The sequence below is a fragment of the Rhinoraja longicauda genome, chromosome 18 (assembly GCF_053455715.1).
Source record: "Rhinoraja longicauda isolate Sanriku21f chromosome 18, sRhiLon1.1, whole genome shotgun sequence".
In the NCBI taxonomy this organism is placed as follows: domain Eukaryota; kingdom Metazoa; phylum Chordata; class Chondrichthyes; order Rajiformes; family Arhynchobatidae; genus Rhinoraja; species Rhinoraja longicauda.
The window spans coordinates 27,922,063-27,943,472 of NC_135970.1; the positions used below are offsets into that span (position 1 = coordinate 27,922,063).

General features: G+C 40.5%; 1 protein-coding gene across 3 annotated transcripts in view; it reads left to right on the top strand.

Moving 5' to 3' along the window:
• dennd5a (DENN/MADD domain containing 5A) overlaps positions 1 to 21,410 on the top strand; it is an 84,053-nt gene that overhangs the window by 28,956 nt on the left and 33,687 nt on the right. For 2 of the 3 annotated variants that reach the window (XM_078415388.1, XM_078415390.1), the window contains exons 2-8: positions 483 to 554; positions 1,434 to 1,543; positions 4,998 to 5,670; positions 16,002 to 16,189; positions 16,433 to 16,750; positions 19,282 to 19,491; positions 20,866 to 21,100. In XM_078415388.1, the coding sequence (XP_078271514.1) occupies positions 483 to 554; positions 1,434 to 1,543; positions 4,998 to 5,670; positions 16,002 to 16,189; positions 16,433 to 16,750; positions 19,282 to 19,491; positions 20,866 to 21,100 (1,806 nt within the window). The remainder of the gene's footprint in view (positions 1 to 482; positions 555 to 1,433; positions 1,544 to 4,997; positions 5,671 to 16,001; positions 16,190 to 16,432; positions 16,751 to 19,281; positions 19,492 to 20,865; positions 21,101 to 21,410) is intronic. The other variant, XM_078415389.1, reaches the window with a different exon arrangement.

Genomic DNA, 21,410 nt, shown 5'->3' on the forward strand with positions numbered 1-21,410 from the left:
TCTTTTGAATTTAATCTTTGATTTTTTTTTTCCTCAGTATTTTTGTTTTAATCATCTGTGCACATCTTGTGATAGAATAATTTTGTTTGCCATTTTGGTGAACAAGCTGGCCTTGGTCAGATACTAAGATAATGAATTTGATCCAATATTTTAAAAGTTGATTTTGATTTGATTTTAAGAGTTAAAAATACATTCTTCTCTTTAGATTCCATGATTTGATTCTGAAGTTCTTTTTATTCCATCCACTAAAATGACATTAAAAACTCTGGGTTTGTTATAAACCTGTCCTGCGTTTGATATTAACTGGATAACAAAAATATAAATATAGGTTATCAAAGCATTTTTCTAAATATTTTTCATTATCCATGCACTTTTTTACTGGCCAGGTAAAGTCAATTAATATTTATGTATTAATTTATTTTCTCTTTATGTACCAGGAACAAATCAGTTTGTAATTAATTGTTATTTTATTTGTTATTTAGCCTTATGCCAGTTCTTACAGGCTTCTAAAGGCAGAGATGGTGCTGGGCGTGTCAGTTCAAGTGCAGATGAAGGTAAAATTCCTCCTGATGGTCCTATGTCATCCTTGTGGCTCTAGTGACCTTTTGATCTTTTAACTTTCCAGTTCCTTCTTTTCACAGCTATGATGCTTAGCAGGTGACGGGATTGTATTCTGGGCTTCTCGCTTGGATACAGCTTTGGGAGCAGCTTTTTTTTCTAATTATGTGGTGTTTTCATTAAGCATCTTCCTCTTCTGAAAGGACATAGCCTCTGTGTGTGTGTTTTTTCTATCTTATGCATAAAAGCACAGCAAGCTTTCAGAACTGTATCTGACAAACAAAATCTAACAGATCGTAGTACTGTTTGTAACTTCTTTACTCATCTGCAAAACAACAATGACTAAAAGTAAGAATTTCCCTCCCAATTGAAATAGTAAAAAAAAATCTTTGCATTATTATTCATTTGTTAACCTATTTGAATTTTTGAAGAATAGTTTTTCAAAAGAGATCCTGATTCGTATTCCAACTTGTTTTCTGATGAGAAGCATATTCATATTTACATGAAAAAATTCACTAAACACAGTTGTGTTATGATCCTTACTTGAAATAATTCTAATAAGGATGAAACTGGATTATTTTTTGACAGTTATGTAAGATCCAAACCATTTTCATTCAAAAAAAACCCATGTACATTTAATGCCTTATCAATTTTGGCGTTAATAATTTACATTGTCTGATATGCAATATTTTTGTGCTTTCTCGATCGCTCTTTATGACTTAGCATTTCCTGAATTCTGCTTTTATTTTTGTAGGATGACCTTGTTTTGATTCATTCCGCTCGTCCTTGGATTTTGGTCACTGCTGTGATGTGGTGTTCATTTCCAGGTTGGAAAAACGTTTTAATCAATATATGTATGTTTTATTTTGTTTCAGGTGAAAACTATGAGCAGAGCCCATTGCGTCGAACTTTTAAATCTAAAGTGTTGGCTCACTATCCAGAAAATGTGGAATGGAACCCTTTTGACCAGGATGCTGTTGGGATGGTTAGTATGCCTAACATGTTCTGTGAAACTGGTCGATATCCAAACAAACAAAGACTTTCTTTTTCTAGAAAATGAATAGATCCACTTGTTTTTTCCTCCAGAATCCTGGGTGGCAATTGCGGAACTAGTTCATGTGGTGAGTTTCAGATTTGGCCGTATCACGTGAAAGCTTGAGCTGAAAGCTGATGCTACCGTGAATGAAACGTAGCAAAATTGGAAATGGACACATCTTGGACATCAGTTTACCTCAGAGCAGGGCTGAAAGCGACATCAACTGTTATTGTGATTAGCAGTATGAAATGGAACTGAGGGGACAGATTAGATGAATTAAGTTCACTCCTTTTCACCTAAACAACAGCCAACAATGGCCTGTTTCCTTTATCATTGTTACTTTTTTTGCATATCTTTCAATCATTTGTTCTATATCTCTCTTTGTCACGGTCTATATCTCTTGATTGTCTCAGCCCTGACTCTCAGTCTGAAGAAGGGTTTCGACCCAAAATGTCACCTATTCCTTTTCTCAAGAGATGCTGTCTGACCCTCTGAGTTACTCCAGCTTTTTTATGTCTATCTTTGGTTTAAATCAGCATCTGCAGTTTCTTCTGACACAATTATTTTTGACATATGGATTAACACGTTAAATTTACTTCCAGTTCAAGTGTGAACTTAAATTTCTTGGTATCAAATAAAGGGATATGACTGATTTCTATGATAGATGTCCTCAGCAATCCATGTAAATTTTAAAAAGCACATTTGTAGCATTTCTAATTATTTTTTTCCATTAATCACCCCGATTACTGAAGTTAGACTTGCTGCTCTGTAATTCTATTCATTTTCGAAAACTAATGGTGGATGATGACACCACTGAACAGTGGGCCAGTCAATTTCCCTGAGCCATGTGTTGGAGATACCGCTGGAAAGAAGTGGCATTAGAAACGAAAATGTGAGGAATCTGTATGGGATAATATGTTTTAAAAGTAAATCCAAGCGTTTTCCTCCTTCAAAGTTTAATTCGCTCTCCTTCAGTTTATGTAATGAAATACAGATAACCTTGAACATAGGTCTGGCTAAAGGAGGTGAATGACAACAACTTGCTTGCAAAAGGGTTCCAAAGGCAGAACAAAAATATTAATTTGCCCCACTTGAGGATTCATTTTTTTTGTTGCTATTTTTTGTTTTTCCATTGCACTTCTAAGATGTGGACACTGCAGTTCCAGTACTGAATCAGCTCCTATTGGTTCAGTTTTCTCTCTTTGAAATGTTATCATAGAATCACAAGTTTACAGCACAGAAATGGGCTTCTTTGGCCCACCTTGTTTATGCCTATCTATGCCCACTTTTGGCCCATCTCCCCCAATGTCTTTCCTCTGCAAGTACTTGTTCAAACACCTTTTAAACATTGTCATTGTATCAGCAACGTCCTGTAATTTGACTTGCGTTGAATGGAACAACTTGGGGCAATTGTGCTAGAAAAAGGAAGGAAAATGGGTAATTTGAATTCAACAACTTAATTCAAAACCATGTTAACCTCAATTTTTATTTTTCTATTGTTAATACTTTTTTTAAAAAAAAAGGTTGTTCCCCTAGAACTGCTTATACCAGCAATAATTTTGATTTGTGCAATGGATAATAGCTTGTTGATGGAAATTTAATTTTGGAAAATCTTTGAAATATTAATTGTAGGCAATGCAAATGAATGGTGTTTGTCTTTCAAAACACATACACCTGCGTGGCCTTTTTGCAGACTTTTCAGTTGTCTCAATCCCATGTATACTGGCCTGAAAGTTGCTTCAATGCAGATAGACTACATCATCTTTGAAATGTGCGCAGGGAATAGAGGAATATTGATGCAGGAGAGATTAGTTTAGCTTGGCATCATGTTCTGCACAGATATTGTGAGCCTCAGGGCATGTTCCTGTGCTGTCCTGTTCTAAACTCTTAAAACTTCATATCAGAGCGGAGTCTGCCTTTAATATAAAGGCAGAGTCAGCACGGAAACTTGTCAGGCCAACGTCATGTTGATCAAGATGCCACATCTAAGCCAGTCCCACTTGCCTGTGTTTGGCCCATATCTCTCTAAACCTTTCCAATCCATGTACGTGTCCAAGTGTCTTTTAAATGATGTTCTCGAACTTGGCTCAACTGCCTCCTCTGGCAGCTCATTCTATATACCCACCACCATCCGAGTGAAAAAGTTGCCCCACAGTTTCCTGTTATATCTTGTTCTTCTCACTTGAAACCTGTGTCTTCTGGTTTGTGATTTTCCTACTCTGAGCAAAAGATTGTGCATTCACCCTGTCTGCTCTCCTCACGATCTTGCACACTCTATAAGATCATACCTCATCCTCCTGCACTCCAATGAATAAAGTCCCAGCCTAGCCAAACGTTCCCTATTGCTCAGGCCCTCATGTCCTGGCAACATCCTCGTAAATCTGCTTTGCACTCTTTCAAGCATAACAACATACTTCCTATAGTAGGGTGATCAAAACTGAACACAGTTATCCAAATGCGGCCTCAAGAATGTCTTTTGCAACAGTAACATAATGTCCTAATGTACCAAAGCCGCCTTTACCACCATTTTCATCTGCGATGATGCTTTCAGGGATCTATATATCTATTTTTCTTGATTCCTCTGCTCTATGACAGTCCACCAGGGCCCGACCATTCACTGCGAACGTGCTGTCCAGGTTTGACTTCCCAAAACACAACACCTCCACTTATCTGCATTAAAGTCCATTAGCCATTCCTCACTTCAGTTGCCCTGCCGATCAAGATCCTGCTGTAATTTTTGATAACCATCTACACTGTCTACAATACCAACCATTTTACTGTTGTCTGCGAACATATTAATCACGCCTTGTACATTCTCATCACATGCCTCCAGTCTGTAAAACAGCCATCCACCACCACCCTCTGCTTCTTTCCATTAAGCCAGTTCAGTATCCGTAGCTAGTTCCCTCTAGCTCTGATGGAATCTAGATACACAGAGCAGCCCACCATGCAAAACCTTATCAAAGGCCTTGCTGAAGTCCATATGGACAATGTCTTCGGCCTTGCCTCCAACCCATTTTGGTACTTTTTCAAAGAACTCAAATTCATAAACACAATCTCCCACTTGCATTTACGAAGGTGTTGTCAGGACTTGATGGCCTGAGCTCTAAGGAGAGATTGGGCAGGCTAGGACTTTATTCCTTGTAGCACAGGAGAATAAGGGGTGATCTGATAATGATGTATAAGACCATGAGGGCAATAGATAGGGTAGATGCACAGGGTATTTGAGCCAGAGTGGGAGTATCAAGAACTTGGGGATAAGGGTTTAACGTGGGAGGAGAAAGATTTAATGGGAATCAATTTAATCAGAAATCTGTGGACCCTAATTTGAAAGTCTTTGGTTTAAAGTAATGTGTTCCCATTGAAGTGCATATAACGCTAACATTTGTCTTTTTTGTTCAAGCTCTGCATGCCCAAAGGCCTTTCCTTTAAAACGCAATCTGATAACCGAGGTCCTCAGTTCCATTCGTTTATCATCACACGTGAAGATGGTTCTCGCACCTATGGATTTGCCCTCACCTTTTACGAAGAGGTGGCAAGTAAACAGATCTGCAGTGCAATGCAAACACTGTATCACATGCATAATGCAGATCAATACGACATCCTTCATACCTCATCTACAATCTGCATAACCTCCTCTGAGAATATCTCTGACAATTGCAGTGACATATCTACCGGAGTGACAAAGCTACAGCGTTTCAACTCGTACGACATTAGCAAGGATACGCTGTATGTCTCAAAATGCATTTGCTTGATTGCACCCCTCCCCTTCATGCACGCCTGTAAGAAGGTTCTTGAGCAACTCCATCAAGCTGTGACTTCTCCTAAACCACCTCCGCTGCCACTGGAAAGTTATGTTTACAATATCCTCTACGAAGTGCCACTGCCGCCAGCAGGAAGGTCTTTAAAGTTTCTGGGTGTTTATGGCCCAATTGTTTGTCAAAGGCCAGGCACCAGTGAGTTGCCTCTATTTGACTATCCAATTCATGAAATGTTTGAACTCTTGGGTCTGGAAAATGTCCTCCAACTCTTCACCTGTGCATTGCTGGAGATACAAATCCTGCTCTACTCCCAACGTAAGTCTGGCGTTTTAAGAAATGATTTTACACTTTATAGAAGTATGAGTGACAACTACAAGAGATTTCAAGGATTGTGATCTAATTTGGATCCTCGTATCAATGTTAAAATAAAGAAGAAGAAAAGATGCCAGCAAATTGCTGGTTACTTAAGATGATTTAACATGGATAAAAGGGGGTAAAATTAACTGGTGAAATCTTTTGAATGATCAAATGCAGATTTTGTGTTATTTAAGATTTTATGTTTTGGAAGAAAATCCTTTACAATATTTCCTGTGATGATAAGTGTTTCTGGTAATTAATCGCCCTGTACAGTGCACCTTCCAGACCTATAAGAAAATAACTGCAGATGCTGGTACAAATCGATTTATTCACAAAATGCTGGAGTAACTCAGCAGGTCAGGCAGCATCTCGGGAGAGAAGGAATGGGTGACGTTTCGGGTTGAGACCCTCAGACCTTCTCACTAGCTTGCTTTTGTGGCTTTTGGGTGCATTTGAACTCAAAATGTTTTCTTACTTTTTGTCGTCATCCAATTTATTGGGAGCCCCAGTCCCCACCAAATTAATTTAATACCTGGGCAACAACCTAATATATCCAACCTAAACTCTTCCACTTCTTTTGATAGTATAGAACTTGCACTTGAGCCTACAATTCTGGATTAATCTGCGGATTGTCGATTGTCCCATTCTCATTGACCTTTTACCATTTAATCTGTATCTTTTTTTAAACTTCGCAATGGCGATTTTCAACCTCACGAGTCGACCTCTCTTGGGTATGGCAACACCATTTATCCCCTTTTGGACTGTTCTTCGACTGACCAAACATCAGCTGGCCAAATAAGCACTACACGAGCTGAATTCTTTGTAAGCATAGAATGCATGGTTATAGGATTAAATATCCCAGCAAATTAAAAGCCTGTGTTTTCAAGAGGCCTACTAGTTTGCAAGTACCAAAGTACAAATTTTAGCCAGCTAACAATTTGAGTAGGAGGCAGGTATTATAATGAATAAACAACATCAAGAGTTTTATATATAACTTATGCTTTATTAGCAATCAAATTACAAATGAGATTTGCTGTGTATTAATATAATTTTCAGGCTAACTCTGAAGAAGGGGCCCAACCCAAAAGGCCGCCTATCCCTTCCCTCCAAGGATGTTGTATGACCTGCTGAATTACTCCAGCACTTTGTGTGTTGCTGAAGATTCCAACATCCTTAGTTCCTTATATATTTCCCTAAAAAGCTGACATGCTGATATCATATAGGCAGTGCATTGAATATAATCGCATTTGTTCAGGCAATTAGGAAAATGCCAGGATTATTGTTATGTACGAGGTTATACATTTTGGAAAGTGAGGTAGGCTGTGGTAATGTTCAGTGATGAGATTCATTTACAGCTGCTGGGTTGGAAATTTGAAATGCATAGTGCCTGTTTTAAAAAAAAAATTCTGTAATAGGTTTTGCTAGCACAGAATTGATCATCAATTTCATTGGGGATTTCTGCATCGGAGATAACTGTCTGTCAGATAACTGACATGTTTATCCACCATGACATGCAGCACGGATAAATCAGCAGCACCTCACAGATATCACGGCTGCAATGTTAAGGAAAGCATATGGGCTGAAAAAACTGAATGGGGCTCATTTTTCAAAAATAAGCATGACTTAACAAGAAGAATAAGTTCTGTCTGATTGGAAGGTAAATGGGCAGTCCTTAAGATTTTGATGATTACATCATTGAAAACCAACGTGGGATTTTCATGATTGCAGAAATTGCATTCAATGTCTTTGCTTTCTTTGTAGCAGCCTGATTAGTCCGATTGTTTTTCCCAGCCGCCTTTCGCATTTCTCCTTATTCAGGCCTACTCGAATCTGGTTTAACAGCTTCTGCTACAATTTGGATATTGGGCATCATGTTTGCAATTACCATGTAGTTTTTGAAATTGCTTATCAAAGTATGAAATTGCTTGTGTGTCACCATGGCAAGATCTGGGATTACTGATGTTTCTGTAGATGACCTCGAGGAACTGGCTTGAATTCCTTACATATTTTCATTTTAATGTTTGTTTCTGTGTGCATTAAAATTTCTCAGCCATTTTCTGTACACCATCTTCTGCTCGAGGTCAAATCTATCTGTTTCTGATCGTTTAGTTTAGAGATACAGTGTGGAAACAAACCCTTCGGCCCACCGAGTCCGTGCCGACCAGCGATCACCCTGTACACTTAGCACCATCCTACAGACGAGGAACAATTTACAATTTTCCCAAAGCCAATTAACCTAAAACTTGTACGTCTTTGGAGTGTGGGATGAAACCGCAGCACCCGGAGAAAACCCATGTGGTCATAGACGGCACCCATAATCAGGATTAAACCCAGGTCCCTGACGCTGTAAGGCAGCAACTCTACCTACCACTGTGTCACCATGCTGCCCTGGGTTGCATAACTCTCATTTTGCTTAATTTCAGACAAGTTATACACTTGTGTTGCATCTTTTGTTATTTTTACAATGCAGTCTTTGTTCACTCTCGGAGCAATTTCCAAGAACCTAATTTCCCACTTAGTTCCCAGTGATATTCTTTCTCGCATGCCCATCAACGGCTTTCCGCACACCTGGTATTTCTTGGTTATCCTCTGCATAAACAAATCTAGGGTTGCCAGTGATGATTTATAGTTGCCGACTAACCAACACATTTTAGACATGTGGGAGGAAATTTATAGCATTGGAAGAAACCCATATGGACATGGTGAGAATATGCAAACTTTACACAAGCTGGAGTCGAGATTGAAAGCGAGCCTGGTTCCTGAGAGCTGTGAAGTCCAGCGATTAACAGCAATAACCGTTCAGTTAAGGTATCAATTGTGAAGTGAGAGAAAGTTAATGTTCTGACCAATTATCTCATGGCTAATTGGTACATGGCCAGTTGGTTTTAACTAAAGGTATGAATTGATATAGAGTTAGGCCACAAGTGAGTCATAGTCTTGTTGAATGTAGCAAGAGGCGAGAGAGAGGATAACGAGTTTATTCCTGTTCCACTGCGTCTACAGATTTAAATTAATGATCAAAGTTTACAGTTAGTGCAAAGGTAGGAAAAGCACAGGAGAATGTAGTGGATTAAAAGCTGAACATGAGCAGATCAGCATGCTGGACAGGTAGATACAAATTATTCCAGGCACAGGGAACTACAGATGCTGCAATCTTGCATAGAACACAAAGTGCTGGAGTAACTCAGCAGATCAGGCAGCATCTCCAGAGGACATGGGTGGGCAAAGTTTCAGGTCTGAAGACTGGTCCTAATGCAAAACGTTGCCTAGCCATGTCCTCCAGGGATATTTTCTGATCCACTGAGTTCTTCCAGCACGTTGTGTTCTTTATAAATTACTCCATATATTTAAAAAAGAACACTTATTGAAGTAATACATTTTGGGAGCAAGACTGGAAAACGCATCTGAATTTTTTTATGCAGGTGTGCTGATACATGTATTCAAGAAAAATACTTGGAAATATTGAGTTTTAATTCTGTGTCGTGGGTTTATAAACTGATTACATTGTAGTAAAGTGCCAATGTAAGAAAGCTTCCTACTTACAGGAGAGACCAGAATTTCGAATCATAGAAATTGAAACAATCCATTCTGTGCACTGACCATCAACTTCCCATTCAACTTAATGCTCATTAATCTCATTTTTAATTCTCCCCACATTCTCATCAACTCCACCCAAATTCCACCATTCACGAGTCACGAGTCAATACACCAGTCAATTAGCAGTGGCGAATTAGCCCATGTATGTTTGGAATATGGGAGGAAACGAGAGCCTAATAAACTGCTGCATTCTGTTGTCAGTACATTTGACAACTAGATAACAGAGTTGGCTGCCCTGAAAAGTTAGATGGCATGGAATCCAGAGAGAGCAAGCTGACTGGATAGAAAATTGGCTTAATGGAAGGATGGAGCGGGTGATGGTGGAAGGCTGCTTTTCTGGTGTCAGAGGTTATGGGGAGAAGGCAGGAGAATGGGGTTAGGAGGGAGAGATAGATCAACCATGATTGAATGGCGGAGTAGACTTGATGGGCTGAATGGCCTAATTCTACTCCTGTCCCTTATGATCTTATAACTTTCTGACTGGAGGCCTGTGACTCGTGGTGTGCCTCGGGGATCAGTGTTGGGCCCTTTGTTGTTTTGTGGTTTACATCAATGATTTGGATGAGTACTGTAAGATATTACGGCAGCAACATGTAGACAGAAACAAGCACAGGTTTTCAGTACACGCCGTTGCCAGTGTGGGTCGGCTTTATTTTACAAAAGTACACTGCGCATACTTGCACATATTCACGCGACTGATAAGATAATGAATATATCACATGACACAAATTACACCATTCTGGTACTCAGTTCTTAAAGTTACAGTTAATTTAGTTTAGTTTAGAGAAATAGCGCGGAAACAGGCCCTTCTGCCCACCGGGTCCGCGGCGACCAGCAATCTCCATTTATTAACACTATCCAACACCCACCAGGGACAATTAAAAAAAACAAACATTTACCAAACCAATTAACCTGCATACCTGTACGTCTTTGGAGTGTGGAAAGAAATCGAAAATCTTGGAGAAAACCCACGCAGTCACGGGGAAAACGTACAGACAGCGGCCGTATTCGGGATCGAACCCAGGTCTCCGGTGCTGCATTCGCTGTAAGGCAGCAACACTACCGCTGCCCTTAACATTATATACACGACAAGTACGTACAAGGCATGATTTGTAAATTTGCAGATGCACTATAGTGAGTGGTATTGTAGATAGGGAGAATGGTTATCAAAGATTCCAGGAGGACCTTGATCTGTTGGGCAAGTGGGCAGAAGAATGGTTAATGGAGTTTAATGCAGATAAATGTGAGGTGTCGCATTTTGAGAAGACTAACCCGTCTGAACCTTCACAGTAAATGGCAGGGCTCTGGGGAGTGTTGTAGAGCAAAGGGATTGAGAAGTGCAGGCACATTGTTGTTTACAATAGGTGTCACAGGTAGATAAGGTGGTCAAGAGGACTTTCAGCACATTGGCCTTCATCAGGGTATTGAGTTTTGAAGTTGGGATGTTCTGTCACAGCTGCACAAGGTGCTGATGAGGCCATAGTTGGAGTATTGTGTTAGAAATTGTGGAGTGAAAGGATTGAAGAGTTGATAATTTTGAAGCCACAGAAAAGAATGTAGGGTGGGGGAGGGGAAACATTGGTGCATCCAGGTAGGGCACATGAGATGATGGGGAGGAAGAAAGGTGGGTATGGGGGAGAAAGGAGAGGGCTAGGCTGGGTTGTTAGAGGTTACCTAAAATTGGAGAATTTAATGTTCATACCATTTGAATTGTAAGCTACCAAAGTGGAATATGAGGTGCTGTTCCTCCAGTTTGCATGTGCCCTCACTCTGGCAATGAAGGAGGCCCAGGACAGAAAGGTCAGTATGGGAATGGGAAGGTGTGTTAAAATGGGAGATTAGTTGGGCCTTGGTGGAATGTGCGCAAGTGTCTGGTGAAATGATCGCTCAGTCCACACTTGGTCTCAATGTACAGGAGGTCATATTGGGAACACCGGATGTAGTAGATAAAGTTGGAGGAGGTACAAGATCTCAAGGCCCACAGCTTCTTCCTCAAGTAGAGACCTAATCAGTTTCCCAAGATAAAGCTTTCCATTCTTGGACATCCGAGCTGTCCTCTTTCCTCAGTAAATCTGGTTTCCCCATCTGCTGTCACAGATGGATCCCACATCTGTGAGTCCTCTGTCTCCCGTAGTTCTGCTCTCGCTCCCCTTCCCACCATCCAGGGCTAGAATTCCTCTGCTCCTCACTTTTCACCCCACCAGCCACTAGATCCAACACATCATCCTCCAACGTAATCCCACCACCAGTCATGTTATCCCATCCCCACCCTTTTCTACTTTCGGTAGAGACCGCTCCCTCTAAAACTCTTCACTCATCCAAACCAGCCCCTCTCCAGGTGCTTTTCCCAGCAACCTCAGGAGATGTAGCACATGTCCCTGTTCATCCTCCCTCGCCTCCAATCAGGGACTCATTATTTATTTAAGTTACATTTTTCCAGTCTCTTTCCAACTATACCAAAAACAAACTAGATACATGGGGATAAAAAAGAACCTGTTCTCGAACCTGAACCTGTGCTGTTTGAATGCTGAAAATTGATTGTACATGAACCGATCTGCAAAATTATTGTAATGATTTACACGATTTTCTAAATTAAACTATCAGCCTCATGAAGCGGCACTGCAATGTTTTTTAAGAATCAGATTTTATTTTAAACCAACCATGGTGACTCATTTTCTAGAAAACCTAGATGCTAACATTATCTTCCTGAGATGAGAACACTCTAAATAATTGCTTATCTAGCTTTTACATCTGTGGTGGTGTTAAATTGACAAACACGGGTTCTGCTGACTGCATTTTGGTAGGTTGTGTATTGACACTTGTTAAAATTGTATTGACGTTTGTTGCAGTTAATGACCCAGTTTTGTACACCACAATGTTTTTTCAAACTTGTTTTGCAATCTGGAATGAAGTATGTGAAAACTGAACACGTGGACGGTGACCAGCGTATTCAAAAAGACCAATGGATTAAATAAACTAAGATCATTATTAGGAGCCACAAAGGAGCCACACAGTACCCATTGTCCCCACTCTTGACTCTTTGCACATCGCTTATTAGTTTGTATAACACGCTTGGACATTCAGACAACCTCATTAGCAGTACGGGTTGAACACCGGCATTTTTCGCCAACTGATGGTCCACCCACTCCTATAATCTGAACAAAATTACAAGAGCTCAGTTGAAATTTCCTGATTGGCCACAGATGGCATTGCAAGTCGTGAGCTCTCTTTCTGGTCATGTACCTCCGTCGTGAAAGAGTTATTGGTTTACATCTAAACCTTGAAATCACTCCTTGGCCTTGCCTAATTCAATCTCTGCTGGCCCATGTTTAAGTTTACCGTGTTTGAACTCTGCCTGGCCCCCACGCACAACCCCACAAACCCCGCCTCCCACCATTCTGTTCAACTTTCCGCTCACCCCTTGGAACTCTGAAATTCCTGTCAAGCCTTCTCTAATTTACTGGGCACCTTTAAAAGACTGTTTCCCCAAATCCCCTTGAACTGTGCTCCTAATCTTCTCTCCTAACTGTTTCTCAAAGATAATACAGTGAACCCTCATCTTAACGACCCCCTTAAAACAGATGTTGGACATAGCGGACAGACTTGCCAACCCATCCCTGGCTCCCACCATCTCCCCGGCTGTTTAGAGCCCCAGCTTCCGACCCCACTCCCAACTCGCAAGGTGCACTAGCGAGCCCACCGCACAGTCCAGTGACACGGCTGTTGTTGCGGCTCATGTTGTGGCCCCTGGGGACAGCGTTTCTTTGAGCCGCCACCAACTGAACACGCTCGGTCACCGTGGGGCTGCTGTTTCTGGCTGCTCAAGTACTGCTGCCTGCTTCTCCCATCGCACTGTGCAGTCAACCTCTTTTCCCCACCCCCCACCTCCTTCACCTCCCCCCACAGTCGCCACCTCCTCCTTCTACCCCGGAGTCGCCGACATACTGCACCTTGGAAGTGACAGCAGATGAGAAGGGAGGAAGCCCCATAGTGGCCGAGCATGTCCTGTTGTTGGCAGTGGCCTGGCGAACACAGGTCCTGTCGGGGGCCATATCGTGAGCCTCAACAACGGCCGTGTGAACTGGTGAATATGGGCTTGCTGGTGCAGACCAGTGGCATCGCTGTCTAGTTTTGAAAATGATAATGACACAAAGTGCTGGTGTAATTCAGCAGGTTAGCATCTCTGGAGAACATGGGTGGATGACCGTTCCTCATTCATGATTCAGTCGGCTAAGTCACATGGCTGTTGTGAGGCTCACTTTGTAGCCCGCGACAGGGCCCGCTTTGGTCATGCTGCTGCCGAAGGTGGATGTGCTCGATCACCGTGGGGCTCCCTGCCCTCTCCCCTCGCTTCCAAGATGGAGTCTGTCGGCGACGTCAGGGGAGAAGGAGGTGGTGGCGGTGGGGGGAGTAGTGGGGAAGGGGGGGTGGGAAGTGGCCGACAGGACAGTGCAATGGCAGCAGCGGTCATGTGGGCAGTGGACAAAGCCAACGCCCGCAGCAAGAAACGGGGGAAGGGGGCAATAGACAATAGGTGCAGGAGGAGGCCATTCGGCCCTTCAATGTGATCATGGCTGATCATTCTCAATCAGTACCCCAGGGAGGGAGCTCCACAGTGACCGAGCGCATTCTGTCAGTAGTGGCGACCCAAAGAAAGCTCATTCTGTCTGCAGTGGCTACAACGTAAGCTGCAACAACAGCCCACTGTGTGGCGGGTAAAGAAGGCCTCGCTGGTGCACCTTGGGAATTAGGGGTGGGGCCAGAAGCCGGGGCTCTAAACAGCCGGGGAGGCAGTGGGAGCCGGGGATGGGTTGGCAGGACATTCATTCACATTCAGTTTACATTTTATGTTTGTTTCATTTAAGTTTCTAACACTTCATGGTGCTTTAGAGACATGGGGAAGGGTGTCATTAGTGGGCCAGGGGTGTATATTTGTTTCATTATCACATGACCTCTGTTGGTTTGGCAAAAGAGGTCATCCAGAAAGGCTCTGGAACCGAGGGTGCCAGGAAATCTGTATTCAACTTGTATATGGAGGATATTGTAGGGCTTTTTGACAGTTTGGGGCAGTAATTCAAAGGAAGGAATTATTCATTAAAAATTGTAAGAATGATAATGCAGTTTGAATGTGGACGTTCGAAATCTGTGCTGAGGTTTAATAAAGTGTTCATTTTTTCATGTTCAACTGCATGCAAATTAAGAATGCAACTACTTCGATGGAATTAGGAGTTAAATTTCAGAACCTCATTCTACAGAAACACCATTGTTTTGGTTGACATGATAAAGTTGATTGGGAAATGTTAACGCAAAATTGTAACCAACTATCATGGCATGAGAATTGTCCTGTAAAATGCTGTAATAATGAATGGTTATACAGATTGAAGCACTCTCGTCTGGCACTGACTGGTGCTGCACCACGGAAATTCAACCGATCATCTTCCTCTGAGCAGGAGTACTGTTCAGTTTGGACATGTCGTAGAGTGATACAGTGTAGGAACAGGCCCTTCGGCCCAACTTGCCCACACCGGCCAACATATCTCAACTACACTCCTCCCACCTGCCTATCCTTGGTTCATATCCCTCCAAACTTGTCCTATTCATGTACCTGTCTATCTGTTTCTTAAACATTGGGTATAGTCCCAGCCTCAACTACCTCCTCTGGCAGCTTGTTCCATACACCCACCACACTTTGTGTGAGAAAGTTATTCCTCAGATTCCTATTAAATCTTTTCCCCTTCGCCTTGAACCTATGTCCTCTGGACCTCGATTCCCCGACTCTGGGCAAGAGATTCTGTGCATCTTCCCAAACTAGTCCTTTCATGATTTTATACATGATTGTATCCTGGGTTACATAATGATTTCCAGAACTGTCTGTAATCTGAAGTTTCACCAAGTTTGAAATGTTGTCAGCTGATACAGATTAGTACAGACCTTAGTTAATTTTAGATATTAGTTGGGATTGGGTTGTTGATCTAGATCTGCACTACAGATTCAAAACATGCCAATGCACAGATACTAGACTGATGCAAGTTGAAACTCTTAATATTCTCGGCAGCACTTTGTTTCCTTCCCTTTACTGCCATTTGGCTATTGGGGGAAAATGGTAGCAAATGACAAAGATGGGATTGATCTTAAAGCTGAAGAATCATGTGATCTGTAATGTAACAATACTAGTCGTAATGAAAGATACCAGGGATTTCTTGCATTTAGGAATTCTCTTTAAGACTTTTGGAGATTTACTTCTATTTTTGCTGACATTTTTAAAATCAGTTGTTTGTATAATCTTTTGTGTATTCTTTAATGTACTCGGGTGTGCCACTCATCATTTATCTGTGTGTTTGTGCAGGATGGATTCCTGGCTGAGAAAATTATTTAAGACTGTGATTCAAAAATTGAATATTTACCATGGCATACAGTATTAGAAAAACTGTTATTAATGTTGTTGTGTTAGGAACTTGAGATGTTTATAACTGTAAAAGCGATCCGAAGAACATAAATTTCCACTCATTGCCTATTTTAGTGTCTTTACGAGAACATCAAATATCACCATTTGGCAGATGGGAAGAGTGGAAAGGGTTGTCATTGGCCGTGGTGTTTTCAGATAAAATATATTGTCTTGAAAATAATGTTGACTATTGTTCATAAAAATCTCATTTAAATGTGTTTGTGTGCTTTTTATTTTTGACTAACAGATTACCAGAGACTGATGACAGTAGCAGAAAGTATCACTGCAATACTCTTTCCCTGTCAATGGCAGCATGTGTACGTCCCTATCCTGCCTGCATCACTCCTTCATTTTTTAGATGCTCCTGTTCCCTACTTGATGGGTTTACATTCCAATGGACAGGATGATCGGTCCAAATTAGAGTTGCCACATGAGGTGAGTCTCTTACGATTTTATTTTTAAAAGAAGATATTCTTTTGTTTCACTGAGGACCTTGCTTGAGGAAAATTGAATAATCCTGTAGCAGACCAGAAAAACCTAACTGATTTGTTCCTTTCTCTTCATAAATTGAGAGATTGATGGTGTCATTGTCACATAATTGTACAGCAATATCGTAGCTTGCATTTCTGATCGAAAAAAATACTTTAAAATCTCTAAATATATATTTAACATTTTCAGGCAAATCTGTGCTTTGTGGATATAGACAACCATTACATTGAGCTGCCTGAAGACTTGCCACAGTTTCCAAACAAATTAGAATTGATTCAAGAAGTCTCTGAAATCCTAATGGCTTTTGGGATTCCACCTGAAGGGAACTTGCACTGCAGTAAAAGTACCTCTAAACTGAAAGATTTCAAAGAGAGCAACGTGGTCTGTGATAAGAAGAATGGAAATGTAGCTGGGCTGGCACTGAGCACATATGAATTACTAAAGGAAAATGAGACCATGGTAAGACTGCAGGCCCTTGTGAAGAGGACTGGAGTCAGTTTAGAGAAGGTTCGTATTGAATTTATTTTGTTTTCAAGGTCCTGTTTGAAGTTGTTTCCTAAACCTGTGTACTTAGGAAATCTGGGAAGCATTGAAAAATTCCCTGGTGAACTCCTAAAATAAGCTTATTCTATTCTTACATGGATTGAGCTGAAAAATCTTATTATGTTGAATCATTAGAATGTTAATGCCCGCATATGTTTCATTGTAATGTGAAGACTTGTTTTAATTCCCTTTATTAATATTAGCAGTGCAAAAATGTTATTGAAAGATGGGGAAGAAAGGGTTACAAGCATATTAATACATTTTGTGTAATTTATAGAAAATATTGAGGAGAAATTGCACTGGCAAGATGCATTTATATGTGTTGAATATTTTCACCTTCTAAGAATTTAGACTTTGCCAATTAGAGGAAGTTATGCAAGTTGATTTTCTTAATTGTAAGTAAATTGATATTGACACCCACAATAAAATTTGGTCTTGTTTCTGTTTCTGTTTCTGGACATTAAGCAGGCTACAAATGGGAGGCATTGTTCACAAATTAAAACTTACTTTTGATTAAGTAGTATTCGGAATGCTTTTTGACATTTTATAAAAGGGGACATTTTCCTTCCAATTTGTTCTCCTTTTTGTTTTCCTAGTCTGTAATCAATTTCCTGTTGATTGCTGCTTTTCTCCCAGTGCCAAATCTTGGAGTTGTGGGGTTAGGGGCTTTTGTAAAGCAACTCTTAGCCGACAGAATATATTTGATCTTCATTCAGCATCTTCATTCATCTTTCAAGACTTTCCATCTGTAACCTGCTGAGGTCCCTGATGTGACCTGCTGAGGTCCCTGATGTGAACTACACTCTTGATCTTGATCTTGACCTCCACTCTTGATGTTACTCATCTTCAGCTTGGTCTGCTCCTGAACTCAATCCCAGTTTCACCCAACTGTTTCACTTCAGGTAGACACAAAAAGCTGGTGTAACTCAGCAGGTCAGACAGCATCTCTGGAGAAAAGGAATAGGTGACATTTTGGGTCGAGACCCTTCTTCAGACTGAGAGTCGGGAAAGGGGAAATGAGAAATATAGAAGTTGATGTAGAACAAATGAATGAGTGATATGCAAAATTGTGCCGATGATAAAAGGAACAGGCCATTGTTAGATGTGGCCTAGGTGAAAACGAGTTACAGATAATGAGAATCAACAAGACCTGGGATGGAGAGAGAGGAAATGCAAGGGTTAGTTGAAGTTAGAGAAATTAATATTCATACCTCTGGGTTATAATATGAGATTCTGTTCCTCAAATTTGGCCTCATCCAGAAAATGGAGTAGCCCAGGATAGAGAAGTCAGTGTGGGAATGGGAAGGGGAATTAAGTGTTTGGCAATCTGGAGATCAGGTAGGCCCCTGAAGATACAAGACACTTAAGACACAGGCCCAAGTAGCTTTTGCCATCTCTGCTGGCCCAATCAAGTGAAAGCGGAAGGCCTGATGTCTGTGGCCCCTCCCTACTCCCCAAACCAAAGGGATAGCAAAGATCTGATCTGCCCTGGAGCCACAATGTCATTCTTTTAATTTTGAATGGTTAATTCCAAAAGTTTGAATGAAATTATAATTCATCAAAAAATATCTAAGGTTTTTGTTTTCTTATCAGTACCCAAGTTATTTGGCCATAAATTTTAATTAAAACTAGTGGCTGAATATTGTATTTGGTGCAGGTGATGGTAAGTGAATTCCTATTGCACTGGCAGGTTGCCAATTTCCATTACGTATACGTTTTCTCTTAAACATTAGCCGACTGGACTTGCTGGACAGCGAACACAGCCTTTAATTAACAGCTACAAAAGAAATTGATTATTTCAGAAGTACTTGGTAACTGTGCCAATAAAATGTTACAAGTTTAACCAATTGCAAAACACTGAACGTACATGATTCTACTGTGGTATCATTTTTAGATTAATTCATTTTAAATTTACTTCACATATTAATTGAAATAAAAAATAAAATTGAATTCTCTGCCTTTATGTCATTAAAAATCATGTAGTTATTGTTTAATCTCTTTCTTACTTATCAATTAATGTTTATTTCCCTTGATCTGTTAGATCCAAAGTGCATCAAATATTCCATTGAGAACTGATGAAAATAATCTAAGTCAAACACATCATATATGTAACTTTTAAGGATTAGTTGTTTAATGTATTCTCAATAATAAGCAGATAAACTTATTCTATACCTGTCCATATAATAGGTTGTTCTGATTCGTGTTTTGAAATGGACTTTTGCTATAAAACAGATATTTAATCCAAGTAGAAAATCTATCTTTATTTGGGAGCCTTATGTTTTATAACCAGATGTTTTATGGTTGTAAAATGCTTTGTAACTTCCCAGTTTCTACTTTGTGGTCTTCAAAGGGATAGTAATTTTTGGACAAATCTGTTGTCAGTTTCAGTAACAAACTTGTCCAGCAGCGAGGCAACCTCTGTTAATTTTCACTCTTCTTCCCATCACAATCTGACTTGTTGGGTGTGATGATCTTGTCTAATATTATTGTGGCAGATGGAAGTAAAAGCTGGAAGTAACAAAGATTTTAAAGTTCATTGTGACGAGGAGGAACTGAAGATGCATCAGCTTAACATCCAGATCAGGGAGATCTTTGCCAATCGCTTCACCCAGATGTTTGCTGATTATGAGGTGTTTGTAATTCAGCCAAGCCATGACAAGGAATCCTGGTTCAATAACCGGGAACAAATGCAGAACTTTGATAAGGTGAGTTAAGCTCTTAAAATGCAAACTTCTCTGCTTTCTTGGTCACTATTATAAGATACAGAGGAAAACTTTTTTGTTGTGTACTATCCAGTCAGCGGAAAGACTAATCATGATTACAATCAAGCCATCCACAGTGTACAGATACAAGATAAAGAGAATAACATTGGGTGCAAGGCAAAGTCCGATTAAAGAGATTCCGAGGGTCTCTAATAAGATGGATGTTAGGTCAGGACCACCCTCTAATTGATGGTAGGATGGTTCAGTTGTCTGATAATAGCTGGGAAGAAACTGTCCCTGAATCTGCAGTTATTCATTTTCACACTTCTGTACCTCTTGCCTGATGAGAGAGGGGAGAAGAGGGAGTGACCAACATGAGATTGGTCCTTCATTATGCTGGTGGCCTTGCCAAGACAGCGTGAAGTGTAGCTGGAGTCAATGGAAGGGAGTTTGGTTTGCATGTTGCTTTGGGCTACGTCCACATCTCTGCAATTTCTTATGTTCTTGGGTAGAGCTGTTCTCAAACCATGCTATGATGCATCCCAATAAAATGCTTTCTACAGCACATCTGTAGAAGTTGGTGAGAGTTATTGGGGACATGCTGAACTTCCTAAGTATTCTATGGAAGTAGAGGCATTGGTGTACTTTCTTGGCCATTGCTTCGATATGATGGTCCAGGACAAGTTGCTGGTGATCTTTACTCCGATGAACTTCAAGCTTTAAACCATCTTTACTTCAGCGCCATCAATGTATACAGGATATGTGTACCGCTTCACATCCTGAAACCAATCACAATCTCCTTTGTCATGCTGACATTGGGAGAAAAGTTGTCTTGGCACCAGCGTATGGGGTTCTCAATCTCAGCAAGGTAAAAAAAATGGGTTCATAGCAATGTACAGTTTTCAAAATAAATTATTTAATTGCATTTCTCCAGCAACAGAGACATTAAATTATTGATTTAAATGCATGTACTTGGCATCCACCCGGAAGCAAGGGTGCAGTTTGATCCTTCATCCTACCTCATTGCAGATCTTGGACATTTCTTATGTAAGTGTAACGCTATACTGCTCAAACACTACATTCTGCACTCTGATATTTTTCTCTGTGCACTACTGTTGTACTTGTGTATGGCTTGGTCGTACTCATGTGTAGCATGATTTGACTGGATAGCCTGCAATGAAAGCTTTTCACAGTATCTCGGTACACGTGACAAAAATAAACCAATGCCAATACCAATTACGCAAGTGTATGCCAGTTGGAAGTAGGCCTGACAACTCCAGACAAAGTTTAGACCATCGTTATTTGTGAAGTTTTTAAAACGAGTATTTCACTTCCAATTGATTATTGAATGTTGTTATTGCATTCCTTTCTTTGCAGGCTTCTTTCCTTTCAGACCAGCCAGAGCCTTACCTACCATTTCTGTCCAGGTTTCTTGAAACACAAATGTTTGCATCATTCATTGATAATAAAATAATGTGTCACGACGATGATGAAAAAGACCAAATTCTGAGGGTATTTGATACCCGAGTTGACAAAATAAGGATTTTGAATGTTAGAACGCCGACACTCCGTACATCTCTGTATCAGAAGTGTACGACTATTGGTGCAGCAGGTAAGGGTTTTTGCTTTTAGTAATTTTTTGGAAATCTGGGCATCATTGATAAGGATGGTATTTGTTGCCAGGGGAAGTACAATGTTTGTGCTATTCTGTACTTAACTTCTCTTTTTCAAATTGCTATTGTTAGTTTGAGAATGTTTCTGGATTTGGCAAATTCAAGTGTGCTTATCGTTGAAAGTATCAGCACAATTTGGTCTTTGTTCTCACAAACATTTAGCATCAGAATAAGCGACATACAGGAAATGAGTAGGAGAAACGAGGAACTGCAGATGCTGGTTTACCAAAGAAAGGCACAAAATGCTGG